This window comes from Panulirus ornatus, chromosome 1, assembly GCF_036320965.1.
Source record: "Panulirus ornatus isolate Po-2019 chromosome 1, ASM3632096v1, whole genome shotgun sequence".
NCBI lineage: Eukaryota > Metazoa > Arthropoda > Malacostraca > Decapoda > Palinuridae > Panulirus > Panulirus ornatus.
The window spans coordinates 92,346,284-92,362,385 of record NC_092224.1 but is presented as its reverse complement, the minus strand read 5'-3'; the positions used below and the strand labels follow the sequence as shown (position 1 = coordinate 92,362,385).

The 16,102-nt window shown below is 39.2% G+C and overlaps 1 protein-coding gene across 4 annotated transcripts in view; it reads right to left on the bottom strand.

The window, feature by feature from the left end:
* Positions 1 to 16,102, bottom strand: part of fbp (fructose-1,6-bisphosphatase) — a 394,327-nt gene that overhangs the window by 43,133 nt on the left and 335,092 nt on the right. For 2 of the 4 annotated variants that reach the window (XM_071665973.1, XM_071665962.1), the window contains exon 2: positions 15,679 to 15,858. The exons of the other annotated variants lie outside the window; for them this stretch is intronic. In XM_071665973.1, the coding sequence (XP_071522074.1) occupies positions 15,679 to 15,854 (176 nt within the window). In that variant the 5' untranslated portion in view covers positions 15,855 to 15,858. The remainder of the gene's footprint in view (positions 1 to 15,678; positions 15,859 to 16,102) is intronic. 4 annotated transcript variants of the gene reach the window in all.

Here is a 16,102-nt window from a genome sequence, read left to right as displayed (position 1 = left end):
CTACCGAAAAGCAAATATAAATAGAGGGAAAGTGCTGTCTGGCATCTGACCAGCCCCTCCCCATGATCGGCGCTCGCTGATTGGCCGCTTAGAGAGCGCGTTGGCCGTCGATTGGTGGAAACTAAGGTGTGTCGACCAAGCCCTTAGCAACAGGCTGAAGGCTATACATGGTGGCAGTTACGTATGTATACCTTGGACGACAGTCGACGTGCGAGAAAGTATGTATAATGTGAAGATTATGACACGGGTCCGTGTCATGGAATTCCCAGCAAACTGCGAAGGCTCTGCAGAAGTACTGTTTGGAGTTGCCAAGTCCCTCGATACACCAGGAATTTCTGAACTACATCTATCTAGCTCTTCTGATAGATTACATAAAAATAAAAAAAAAAACCTACGTAAATTCAACATGAAAGTGATGAAGACAACTATGGTGTTTATGAGCGTTGGTGTTACCAAGGCGACCGATAGGCAAGCGGCCGGATGACCTTCGGCGACGTGGGTACAGTCAGCCAGCTACTGGCCCAGCCAGCGTACCCAAGCATAGCCAACACTGTCGTACGGTGGCCAAATCGTTAAGTTGCACCAACCACGGTCGGGTACATTCTTGTGCTTAGCAACTCGTGACTCGAACGCGCTTATACTATTAACTCTTATTAATACATATGACAATGTTAATGTACTAGACATGTTTGTAAACTCTAATGTGCAGTATAGATAAATACTAAGCATGCATACTTACAAAATATATATACACACTATATATATAAACATATATATATATATATATATATATATATATATATATATATATATATATATATATATATATATATAGACTGCAGTTTCCAGAGTTTACGAGGTAACACCAGGAACGTTAGAGAGGCCGCATCCGCTCACATCCCTTCTGCTGTCATGTGTAATGCACCGAAACCACAGCTCCACATCCAGGCCCCACAAATCTTTCCATTGTTTACCAAAGACGCTTCACATACCCTGGTTCAGTCCATTCACAGCCCGTCGATCCATGTATACCACATCATTCCAATTCACTATCCCGTGCACGTCTTTCACCCTCCTGCATATTCAAGCCCGGATCACTCAAAATCTTTTTCACCCCATCCTTTCATCTTCAATTTGGTCTCCCCGTTCTCCTAGTTCACCTCCACACATACATCTGTCAACTTTCCCTTAATCATGTTAGAAATTATGACCACTGTATTGACTGGAGTAATGCCAATTCAGTTAATAAAGAACTCATTTACAAGAAAAACCTCATTATTATTAAATCCACAGATAACTGTAGCATTAATATTATTGGTGTATACAAATTAGACAGCATTGTCGTAGACAAAACTTGTAAACAGTTACTTTTCTTGTCCATTAAAATTATGACAGGCATGATGTCAGACCCTAACACACCAACTCGACCACGCTTGTATCAAAGGCGTTTTAGCTACGTCGCTTCCTTGTATACCAAATGTCTGTCTGTTCAACGTCTTATATCTAATTCTTGCATTTCCCCGGACGATGTTATCATTACACGAAAGTGCACTTGGGAGCTTGTGTTTCATTTTCCCTTTTTTCCCCCCCTGCATATTCGAGATCACGCGCACCACGGTGATGTCCTGCAATATATATATATATATATATATATATATATATATATATATATATATATATATATATATATATATATATTTTTTTTTTTTTCTTTTCTTTCTTTCAAACTATTCGCCATTTCCCGCATTAGCGAGGTAGCGTTAAGAACAGAGGACTGGGCCTTTGAGGGAATACCCTCACCCGGCCCAATTCTCTGTTCCTTCTTTTGGAAAATTAAAAAAAAAAAAATTAATATATATATATATATATATATATATATATATATATATATATATATATATATATATATATACAGGACTGGAGAAGCCCGACATAATTTCTGGAGTGCTGGAGAATAAGCGGTTCTGATGTTTGCAATGAATTGTGCGCGCGCGAAAGATTTAGAAATAGAAGAATTTGCAAGTGTAATTTGTGAATCTCGAAAAAGCTTAGGCTTAATAAGGGATGCTTCAAAAAAAATATTCGAAGCAAGGGGGGTGGGGAGGTATTCAGAAAACGAGGAGTGTGCGTGCGTGTAGGACGAGAGAAAGGAGAGTGGTTTCACGAGAAGGATGGTCTGCTGCAAGGATGGAATAACCCCTGGCTGTTTAATCTCCATATGGATGGGGTAGTTCAAGAGGTGAATGCAAGGGTCTTAGTGAGAGGGAGGAGGTATACACTGTGTGTGCGCGCGCGCGCGCGTGTGTGTGTGTGTGTGTGTGTGTGTGTGTGTGAAAAGTCTACCTCATGCTGATCCTTGTATATTTCTTTTTTCCTGTTCATCGGTCGGGTACAGATCTCTGCACATGGATGGCCACAGAGGCAGCGCCTGCAACCACTTCCAACAAGAGACGAGGGTTTGTCTATGTGGTAAGGAATATGAGGAATGATGCACGGTGCACGGTGTAGTAATACGAGGCACCTGTAGAGGCATTAGATTAGATCTGTCCGTGTGAGGTGAGGGTGGTAGGCAGTAGGGTGAGTGAGTGGCCTAGCGTGAAGATGAGGGTGGTAGGCAGTAGGGTAAGTGAGTGGCCTGGCGTGTGAGGTGAGGGTGGTAGGCAGTAGGTTAAGTGAGTGGCCTGCCGTGGAGGTGAGGGTGGTAGGCAGTAGGGTAAGTGAGTGGCCTGGCGTGAGGTGAGGGTGGTAGGCAGTAGGGTGAGGGAGTGGCCTGGCGTGAAGTGCGAGAGACGTGTCGGAGAATGTGTGACCCTTGGGATGAAGGGCGAGTAGCTCCGGAGAAAAAGATGTTCGACCGCAAGTGTGTCAGAGGCAAGATGCTAAGGTTAAAGATAATGCCGTCAGCAGAGAACCTGAATATACAGTTAAGTTCCAGTGCGAGTCGGTGTGTGGATGTGGAGCGGTGGAATGCAAGCGATAGATGAAGAGTGGGGGGTGTGAATCTGTTCATAGGGCGGGTCCAGGGGACTTGTGATGGAAGTATGGACAAGTTATGAGTTGCCGGATGACGGGAAAAGGGTTGTATGTTACAACATATAAAAGAGACAGTAATACTGGTTGTGACATTACAAGAAGCGTGACAGCGGTTGGTTGTGTATGGTAAGAATGTTGGTGATCGTGGTAATAGCTAGGTTTATGATAAAGTCTGAGTACAGACCAGATTTCTACACTTCTGAGGTAGCGATTAAAGGTCAAGAAAAAAAATGTATGTAGCATTTAGAGTTTTACATAAGGCAAAGAATTGAAGAAAAAAGTTTGTGAACTACCATCTATATTCTAAAGTTCTAATTTTATTAGGTTCATGGAAGATTTTAATGTGAGGTTAGATATCTCATTACTGAAGTAATACAAGTGTGAGAGAACGAACAAGTACGATGAGATGTAGTTCGTCAAAATTGTTAGGCCACTTTGGTAATTATTTGGGGTTGGGTAAAGTTGCATTCCATGTGGCTGGTTATTTGTTTTGAGCTTATCGATAGTCAAAGTCATTCAGGCGAATTTATAATCACCAGTCAAAAAATATCATGAACACTTTCTTGAGGTGTTCATGATAAAAGGAAGACCATACACAGTTAAGTATATGAACCAATCAATTAATTACGTGCGAATGAGGGCCAAGTGCTGTGATTACTGTGCAATGCTATGACAACTGAATTAAGCAGATGATGCCGCATTGTCAGCTAAAACAGAAGAGTGGGTCAGAATGCTTGACCTCTAAATTACGTTATCAAAAATAGAATGTTCAATGCACTTCGTGTACGATGGTGAGCTAAACTTTATGATTTCTGGACATTCCTTTTAACCACCTATGCCCAGCCACACCTCAACCCGATTCACAGATCACGATGGTTTCTCAAAATCTTAAGCATGGTGGCGTGGCCTATCATCTACGGATCACGTTAATAGCCTACCTATCATAATATCCAACAGTTGGGTCACAAGCAGTTAAATAGTTCCTCCCCCTCGACAACGAAACATTGCATTCTATAATTACGCCAACACAACACTTATATAAACTCATACACACAAGACAAAGACGAAGGCGGGTAAAATAAATACATAACATCAGCCTTGAGCAGATCCCGTAACGGTGTAGCTTACGCACGCTCGTACGTACGCACACAACAAAGACGTCATATGACCCTGGGCATAAGCCCCTTGTCTTACCGGTCCTTGTATAAAAGGTTTATTATATAAAGGTAAACTAAACGTCTTCATCTGCGTTCTAATTCTTCTCAGTTCTCAAGTGTAGGAAATTCTAGCCTAACCTCCCTAAGCGACAGACATATCTAGATATCTTATTCTATTCCTTCATTCAAATGGAATTCTGACAGTCGACATCTGCAACTCGTCCGGGCAGTTTCAGACACGAACGAATTTCAAGGTATACTGGACCATATGGTGATGGGTATATTATGACGTACTGAAACTAGAAGAGAACCGATAAAAACCCCACAACTTAGCAATCTACAGCTTTGGTTTCATGTTAGCCCGGAAACAGACGAAGAAAGGCATATCCGTTCTCACACACACATATATATATATATATATATATATATATATATATATATATATATATATATATATATATATATATTATTATTATTATCATTACTATTATTTTGCTTTGTCGCTGTCTCCCGCGTTTGCGAGGTAGCGCAAGGAAACAGACGAAAGAAATGGCCCAACCCACCCCCATACACATGTATATACATACACGTCCACAAACGCAAATATACATACCCATACATCACAACGTACATATATATATATATATATATATATATATATATATATATATATATATATATATATATATATATATACACACACACAGACACCTACATATATACACATGCACACATGTCTGCCTTTATTCATTCCCATCGCCACCTCGCCACACATGGAATAACATCCCCCTCCCCCCTCATGTGTGCGAGGTAGCGCTAGGAAAAGACAACAAAGGCCCCATTCGTTCACACTCAGTCTCTAGCTGTCATGCAATAATGCCCGAAACCACAGCTCCCTTTCCGCATCCAGGCCCCAAAGAACTTTCCATGGTTTACCGCAGGCGCTTCACATGTCCTGATTCAATCCATTGACAGCACGTTGACCCCGGTATATATAAATATATATACATACATATATATTCATACACATACATAAACAAGAACATAAACATACGATCGCCGCCCCCCTGCGTCACTAGGCGGCGTTATGAACAGAGAACTGAGCCTTAGAGGGAAAATTCTCATATATATATATATATATATATATATATATATATATATATATATATATATATATATGCTCTCGATGATGAGCGGCCCGTGAATGTGTCTCGGTCTAGAACGCTGACCAATACACCACGGGGTACGCAGTCAGTACGAACGAACTGCCCGATTACCAAACTGCCCTCCTCACGACTATGGATCCAGGCGCACGATAATGACAACGCAATGTCGGCAGCGACCTCCTCTGTGCTGGCCAGTGGCTCATCCAACACAGGTCGGTCAATACTGTTGTCACTCCCAGGTGCTCGTCCAACACCGATCTGTTAAAACACTGTTGTCACTTCTGTCCTACAGGAACAAACCCACTCTATATAGAAGTTAACTGATGTATCAACGGAGTTATAGTGGTTTTAATGTAAGTTTTATTAGGTTTAGAGTAAAAAGTCTCGTTAATATTTACTGTAGAATGATTTACTGTAGAATCTAAATATCGACTAAGATGTTGCCTGTTAAATTTATATTGCTTGTCACATTTTAATATAATTTACACAAGGCAGGAATGCTTGTTTACTAGATCTCTTAATTCTTTCACGATTATTCATTCCATGTTGGGCGAATATATGAAATGAACATTAAACAATCGACGCTTTGGACCCCCGTGGTGTAGCGGTTACCGTTCTTAAACCGTGACACATTCACGGGCCGCTAAGGGTCGAGCGCCTACGTTCAAAAATCGGTTGCAGCAGTCGGTACACAGTCAACCCAGCTGTTCATCCACCTCTAGGCATCAGTCGATAGAATGGGTAACTGAGAGAGCATGAACAGCTGGGTTGACCCGCTGCAGCGACCAGGATTCCAACCAACTTACGTGCTCGACCCCTGAGCGGCCCATGAATGCCCAAACTTGACAAATATCAATATTACACTCGGAAAAAAAAGAATTAACGTCTGCTCTGTGACATCACAGCTGAGTATACAAAGACATCGGTTCATAAACCTGAGAATGAATAACTGCTTGAAAATGACAACCACAATCACCCATCTTCGAATAATGCACATACCGTAAGGCAGTTGTTATAATAGATTAGGCGAAGTTTCTCATGTTTAATTTTGTGTATACGTTAACCCCACATTTTGCAAGCTTCACATCCCTCACCACTACCAGTAATCGCAGAATACAATAAAATCCACCAAATCATGCTCTGCAGTACTTATTCTTCTAAACACGACACTTTCGCCTTGACACAAGAGAATCATTCAATATTCAGAGCCAGTAGCTTTGCGAAAATGAACTGGTAATGATAGGCATAACAACAACGACAAACACTCTACCAGTAACTTATAATCTACGGTCATTCTAGAAAGATGGATCTTAATAATGACATAACAAGGCCTAGGATAGATCTTAATAATGACATAACAAGGCCTAGGATAGATCTTAATAATGACATAACAAGGCCTAGGATAGATCTTAATAATGACATAACAAGGCCTAGGATAGATCTTAATAATGACATAACAAGGCCTAGGATAGATCTTAATAATGACATAACAAGGCCTAGGATAGATCTTAATAATGACATAACAAGGCCTAGGATAGATCTTAATAATGACATAACAAGGCCTAGGATAGATCTTAATAATGACAGATAACAAGGGGCCCCTACCCAGCATCGCTCCTTGAAGCACCCTCCATACCTTCCCACATCAGACAACTCCTTCACAGGTGCTCTCCTTCAACTTTATTCATGATGATCATATGAGGGTGAAAATATAAGATATGTATTATATGAAGGAGGAACAGTAAACAAACAGAGCAATGTCATATTTCCTGCCACGATGTTGGATGTGGATATTTATCCTCAGTTTCGATGAAAGGTTATAACACTTGCAGCATTTCATAATCAGATTTCCCTCATAATCAGCGCAGCAGTATAATGACTAACTTAAGGCCTGAATGGAAAGGTAAGAGGAAAGCTTTACTCGTTGTGATTATACGTTTGCTGGTTAGGAAGTGCCAAGCGCCTCTCTTCAATCTCCTTTGCAAAATCGAGACAGTTTTTAATCTTTGGATTTCATACCAGAATTGATGAATAGCAAGGAATCTAATAACTCAAGTCCAATTCTATTCCTCTATTTTGTCTTTGCATCTGCAAAGTTGTGGCAAAGTTAGGATGAGCTTTGCTGGAAAGGTAAGGTTCCTAAGAACATATTGGTCTGAGAAAATCCTTGGTTTGGAAAGATACAACCACAGCTTTTCTTAAGAAGCATTTTCCGTTCATCAGCATTGAAATATTCTGGTAAATCCTCCCACACTTTCTGAATATCATTGAGATTCTACTAGATGTCAACATTTTATCACCAAATTGTCCCACTTTGGTAGAGTTTTCCTCGCATCAAAATCCAATGCAATCTTGGGAGACATTAATTTCATTTCCTTAAACAAAGGATCAAAGAGAGGCAACGCCCCCCCCCTTTTTTAAGCTCAACAAATATTGTTTGATAAAAGGAGATAAAACATCTCGTCCTAAAATGCTTATTATTTTCATCATCAAGAGAAGACAAAGTTGCCTCGCACTCGCTTCCCAAAATAAACTTGCTCAAGAGGATGGTGACGTATCATCAGGTTCAATCTTTGATAAATCATCTACAACCTCTGGCTGGATGAAATTCCTACATATTATCCTTGTCATTCCGATACTTCTATCTTGCAGGACTGCTATCAAGCTGCTCTTACTCTGAAATTAATGCATTCATGTGATTGTAAGAGACAGAGTTTCTTTGTATTTTCATCGAATATGTGAAGGAGCGACTTTGTAACCTTATAAAGACACGAAATTTCTTTATTTGCTACTTTTCTTACAGAAAAATATATCAATTATCAATGCATGTCCAAAAATCCTTGGTTTGGAAAGATACAACCACAGCTTTTCTTAAGAAGCATTTTCCGTTCATCAGCATTGAAATATTCTGGTAAATCCTCCCACTCTTTCTGAATATCATTGAGATTCTACTAGATGTCAATATTTTATCACCAAATTGTCCCACTTTGGTAGAGTTTTCCTCGCATCAAAATCCAATGCAATCTTGGGAGACATTAATTTCATTTCCTTAAACAAAGGATCAAAGAGAGGCAACCCCCCCCCCCTTTTTTAAGCTCAACAAATATTGTTTGATAAAAGGAGATAAAACATCTCGTCCTAAAATGCTTATTATTTTCATCATCAAGAGAAGACAAAGTTGCCTCGCACTCGCTTCCCAAAATAAACTTGCTCAAGAGGATGGTGACGTATCATCAGGTTCAATCTTTGATAAATCATCTACAACCTCTGGCTGGATGAAATTCCTACATATTATCCTTGTCATTCCGATACTTCTATCTTGCAGGACTGCTATCAAGCTGCTCTTACTCTGAAATAATGCATTCATGTGATTGTAAGAGACAGAGTTTCTTTGTATTTTCATCGAATATGTGAAGGAGCGACTTTGTAACCTTATAAAGTACACGAAATTTCTTTATTTGCTACTTTTCTTACAGAAAAATATATCAATTATCAATGCATGTCCAAAATCCTTGGGTTTTTAAACAATTTGCCCGGGCGTTCCTATGACTGAAAAATTAAAGTCCCTAGGTTTAGGGATGTGTCCCTGTGGTTGGCAACACTGTCTGTTGATTGGCCTCAGCGTTGTTGCCGGCTTCAGAGAAGTTGTTGTACCTCCCATTGACCTTCACCATCATGGTCGGCTGTCTCGGCCTTAGGCCTATCTAGAGAGTCACAGAGGCCGTCTGCAGCGATCCCACGATATGTATGGCCCTACTCGACATGACCCTACGCGATATCATAGACGATATACATGTATATTGCTGTGATATATATATATATATATATATATATATATATATATATATATATATATATATATATATATATTATTTTCTGAATGTGTATGGTACGAATTCTGGTTGTGAACGATTATAGCAATTGATAGTCATCATATCTAAGAAAGTACATGAACAGATGCGAAATCCTTTTAGTAATATATATATATATATATATATATATATATATATATATATATATATATATATATATATATATGGTCATGATGCATGCTTTATCTGCGCGTTGGTCTTCCACATTAGCTCCGGACCTCCCTATATTATCCCTGGGGATAGGGGATTAAGAATACTTCCCACGTATTCCCTGCGTGTCGTAGAAGGCGACTAAAAGGGGAGGGAGCGGGTGGCTGGAAATCCTCCCCTCTCTTTTTTTTTTTTTAATTTTCCAAAAGAAGGAACAGAGGGGGGCCAGGTGAGGATATTCCCTCAAAGGTTCAGTCCTCTGTTCTTAACGCTACCTCGCTAACGCGGGAAATGGCGAATAGTTTAAAAGAAAAGAAATATATATATATATATATATATATATATATATATATATATATATATATATATATATATATATATATTTATATATATATATATGTATATATATATATATATATGTATATATATATATATATATATATATATATATATATATATATATATATTTATATATATATATATGTATATATATATATATATATGTATATATATATATATATATGTATATATATATATATATATATATATATATATATATATATATATATATATATATATATTTATATATATATATATGTATATATATATATATATATGTATATATATATATATATATATATATATATATATATATATATAAATCTGAAATCAGTCTGGCGAGATTCTAGTTTACACTGTAAACTTTTCAGGCTATAAACAAAAAAAAATCCACTTGAAATACCGTAGAGACTGACCCACAATTATATCAGATATACAGCCGATACTGCTTGATATTATTTACAGCTTACAATGACAATTTATTCAATAGTAAGTTATCAACTGCCATAATATCATCATATTCTCAGTAAAGATGATCTATCTGTCCAACGCTAACTCAGCGACGAAAGTTCCCTGCAATGGATCATTCAACAATATTAAGTATTCATAAGTTTATTCTCGACCAAAGAGATCCAGTGACCACACAGTGAGGCATCATTGGTATTTGTCTTAATCTTTCATATCTGGACAGTTTTCATAATGGCGACATTACTGGGTCCATAAGACTCAAGATGGACTGAGTTATCAGTCTAGGTTTGGATAATACAAAAACGCTGTGAACAATGTAGCATGAAGTGAGTGGTACAAAGTTCATCTGTTGAGGGTGGTCATAAAACGGGGGAGGGAATTTCTCTCCATTTATGGCTATTCCGCTGCCAGACGCATGAAACACATTCGCTGCCAGACGTGTGAAAGTTGACTGCGAAAATAATGGGGTGACGGTAAGATACATAAACAACGTGAGAAGTGTGTCCTACGGTGTCTGAAGTAAATGAGTGTGAGAGAGGGGCAGCGTGAATATCATCGTGTGTATTTTGTTCGGAAAGTTACTAACTACGTCGTGACACGGCAGTGGTTCCGTACACCTGCAGAAACGGGAGTCTTATCGTTAAACCAAACACAGACGGTCACACAACGTCTGGCGGGGACAGTAGCTGCCTCAATGACGGGACGCCCTAGGAATAGATTTCAGGAGGTTTGGGGGTTGGGAGGTATATGCTGTTGAGGACGTACCAGCTCATCATCTGGCAGTATTTCAAAATGTACCCATACCGCACACAGCATCTTGTCTTCAGCCATTTCGTGAACCAGATCACCCAAAGCGAGTGACGTTCGCCGATGTCTCGTGCGAGTGAATGGAGTTGGACGTGATTTGATTTTAAAAGAGATGGCTGTTCACAAGACGACATTCCACGTCACTGGCAGGGTGGATACCCATGATGCTAACGTACGAGGCACTGAACACACACACACACACACACACACACACCTATGTTTGCCTACAAACATGTACTGACTCTTCTACTTCGCTGAACAGGCGATGCCTTGGAGGGAAAGGGGGAATGGCGTACCCTGACGTGTTTGCTACAGTCCATCATGCCACAGCAGCAATAGGAAAACCCAAACATGGTCGTTTTCCAGCAAGATGCAGCTACAACCAGACTGATCGCTGGAGATCTTAGCTTTCCCGATTATCCCTTTGGTCGAGGTGGGTCACAATGCTTGACCTCCAAATTCACTGAAGTTTCCAATCGCCTGATTTCTTTTAGCTGGAATTTGTAGGGAACACAAGTACTCTATACTTCAAATTTTTTATTATACTAATTTCCACCACTATAACTGGTACATCATTCTAAATGTTAACAATCCTGTTGAAGCAAAATACATCGCCTCATTCGAGGTCACACGATTACCGACGACTTTGTTTCATTACTAACAGTGAAAAATTGCGACTCTGTCCTTAAGAAGCTTCTTAGGTTATCGAAGTCTTTGATCATTTTGAACAACAGGATTAGATCACCTCTCCAACCATCTTCTTTTTTTTTCTGAGATGAATAAGTTCAAATCGTTTTAGTCGGGTATCATTAGGGTTTATTTCTCAGTCCGGGAATCGTCTTGGTAGCTTGCTTCTGTACTCCCACCACACTGTCTTTCCTCCAAGTAGGTTGAACCAAAATGGAACACAGTGTTCAAGATGGAGACCCACCATTATGACTGATATGTTTGAGATAAAAGAAATTACAGTATCTCATTGGGACGAGGAGACATGTCTTCACCACCCCAGTCCAAGAATGTCTGTATAATTATTTAAGGGACGCACTGGTGACTTTAAAAAAGTGAAGGATTTCCTTTGACACACTTAAAACCAGAATATTCTAAACTGAATAAGTCGTCACCGGTATGGTTATGAGGCAAGGGGGAAATATGGGATTACAGAATCAATAAATAATGTTGAATACCAAAAATAATAATGATTTCTTGCCTATATTAACGGTTGGGATATCTTGTGGGTTCTATTTTTCATTGTATATCATCGTTATAATAAAGTATTACACATACCATGTTCTTTTCGTTTCCTTTGGAATGTAATAAGTGAGTTCAGATACCAAAAGAAACATAGGAATCTGACCCTGTCTGGCACGGACCTTATTAGCATTGAGTCCTAAATCGATGTAGACAATTAAATTCACTCGGCATATCTTCAAAATTCGGACGGAGTTGGATTCAGACGTTATGACGCATGGCAATTATCCACAGGAATGAATGAATGATGGTGGAATATAAACATTCCTAAACCATACAGGCACGTTTTCTTCTTTCATTTACATCTTCATTTGTCTTACATATTTGGGAACCAAATAATACACTGTTGAGTCTGAACAAGCGTCAGGTGAATGGTTTTGACAACAGTCCACATGACTGTCACTATTCTAATGCATTACTTAAACTATCAACTGTTTATTTTGAGTGTTCTTACCCCACGATTTCTTTCCATTTCAGAGCCCCTCTCACTTAACGAAAATGCTATCCCTAAAACCCACACTCCATAGCAACTGTACACACTTAAAGGATTCATTGGTACTAATTTTGTTAAAAATATATTATCTAAGGATCGAGCGACAATTTTCTTGACTATTACACGTTCGACACAGCCCACCAAAAACTTTTAGTTTATGCTATCTCCAATCCCGTTTTCTCTTTTCCATGCACCACTTACAGAAAACGAAGAAGATATTCCAGGCAGACATTTTTAAATGTTACTACATCACTACATTGAAGAAGGTAAAGGACAAGTACAACGTTCCTCTGTAAAAGAAATATATTACCTACGCACAAGAAGACTCAAAATATTACTAAATAAATGGGTGAAAGTTTCAAGTTCCCGACCTCTCGCAAGGCAAACTTTTTGGTAGGAAAAGTTTGTAACCGCCTGACACGGTAACTTGAGACCAGTCACTTCCATACTGTACACCATCATGGTTATGAGGGATAAGTTCGCCACCTCAGTCCCTCTCATTCCACTGATCAACACATTATTAGACATTATATTTGCAGGATACAAGTGAAAGGAATTGATGACCTCCTGACAAACCAGATTTTTTTTTTTCATTAAATCATCTTTAAATATACACTGACATCTCCTACGAGTTAGCTCACTGGTATAGACTAAACATTCTGGTAATGACATGACTGAGTGCAGTCTTGCGCATCTCATCGCTTATACTGATACACAGATGGACACATGCAATGCTTAATTCATAAAACAAAAGACTGTCTCTTTTTTTTTTTTCTTTCTATATGTTACATGATATTCCAGATAAAGCCAAACCCTTTTACTTAATACTCAATCATCCTTCACGGGACACAGACTAGATTGTTGCCATATATTATGATATTCCTAATCTGAGACACTATATAGGCAAGTCGCTGTTCGACCTAAACCTAAATTTATGTTATAAATATATAATGTGATGCCCACAAGATAACTACACTCTTCTTATAGTCTAAACGCAAGGAATTAGGGAAACTAAATTTGTCTGATTTATTGACTGCAATCAATTAATGGATCTATCTTGTCGTAAATCAAATATAAAAATATTTCTCTTATCTTTTTTATGATTACGATAACAACGTTTATCACACCTTGTTATGACACGACATTTTGCACAACACACACGCACACTCACCCGCCACAGCCCACTACATAGTACTATGGTTAAATATAGGTCGCTCTGTGCCAGTAAGGGCATTCCGAGCACACACACACACACACACACACGCACACACATCCGACCTGTGCCAGTAAGGGCATTCCGAGCACACAAACACACACACACACACACACACACACACACACGACCTATGCCAATAATGGCACGCCAGAAAACGAGCTGTCATTGTCAAGAGCACATGCCAAGCCTAGCCTTGCCCGACACACACACACACACACACACACACACACTAGCCATGGAAACTAATCAGGCAGTAGATTTATAATTAAGTTTAAGGATCTGCAAAAACAGTTTGTACCAAACGCGAAAACTACTCCTAATCACAGAGATCCACCATAGACTCAGGGATGACCAACTCACATCATGATACAACCACAAAAGCCACTCTAACAACTATAGTCTTCGCTGTTAACCTAATTCAAATACCTAGAGTCATATATATATATATATATATATATATATATATATATATATATATATATATATATATATATATATATATATATATATATATATACACACACACACACACACACACACTAGCCATGGAAACTAATCAGGCAGTAGATTTATAATTAAGTTTAAGGATCTGCAAAAACAGTTTGTACCAAACGCGAAAACTATTCCTAATCACAGAGATCCACCATAGACTCAGGGATGACCAACTCACATCATGATACAACCACAAAAGCCACTCTAACAACTATAGTCTTCGCTGTTAACCTAATTCAAATACCTAGAGTCATATATATATATATATATATATATATATATATATATATATATATATATATATATATATATATATATATATAAGGTATAACATGTCCTCAGTACGGATACGATCCAAGCTTAAGTAATAATTTTAAATCGCTGATTCCCCATTGTTTTGTAAAATTCTCGTATATTAACTACCGGGCAGCTATAACTGTCAGTAAAGTAAGAATCTAATCCATTAGTAATCTGACACCGTTATCAAGACAGATTATGCGATATGCAAAGATTTGTATGATAAAATTGTAATGTTGGTTGGTCGCCATGTATTCTAGCATATAGTTTAGGGACACCACTGGAAATAAATATGATCTGTATTTCCAAAGTCGAAGATGACATACAAAGATACATGGCTCCACAATGAGTGTCTATTTTGCTTTATAATCATGATCGCTAGACGTTACAGACAGAACTACTGTCCCAGACAACACAGACAGTGACCCACAGACAGAACTACTGTCCTACACAACACAGACAGTGACCCAGACAACACATACAGTGACCCACAGACAGAACTACTGTCTCAGACAACACAGATAGTGACCCACAGACAAAACTACTGTCCTGGATAACACAGACAGTGCCCACAGACACAACTACTGTCTCAGACAACACAGACAGTGACCCACAGACAAAACTACTGTCCTGGATAACACAGACAGTGCCCACAGACACAACTACTGTCCTACACAACACAGACAGTGACCCAGACAACACATACATTGACCCACAGACAGAACTACTGTCTCAGACAACACAGACAGTGACCCACAGACAAAACTACTGTCCTGGATAACACAGACAGTGCCCACAGACACAACTACTGTCCCAGACTATACAGACAGAACTACTGTCCCAGACAACACAGACAGTAATCCACAGACAGAACTACGGTCCCAGACACCACAGACAGAACTACTGTCCTAAACAACACAGACAGCGGTGTATGACTCACAGGGAGGCGATGCCAGCCTTCCTGACGGCGTTGGAGATGCTCTTGACGGCGGTCTGGATGCCCATGATGAGCATGGTCAGCTCGCCCGTGGCCTCCGGGTGCCTCCGCTGCTCCTGCAGGATGAACCGGGTCAGCGTCATGCAGTTGGTGTCGATCGGGGAGCCGTGGGACGTCATCGCTCTGTCGGAAACACAAAGCCACACATTACCAACAACGCTACACATTACCAACAACGCTACACATTACCAACAACGCTACACATTACCATCAACGCTACACATTACCAATAACGCTACACATTACCAACAACGCTACACATTACCAATAACGCTACACATTACCAACAACGCTACACTTTACCAACAACGCTACACATTACCAACAACGCCACACATTACCAACAATGCTATGCATTACCAACAAC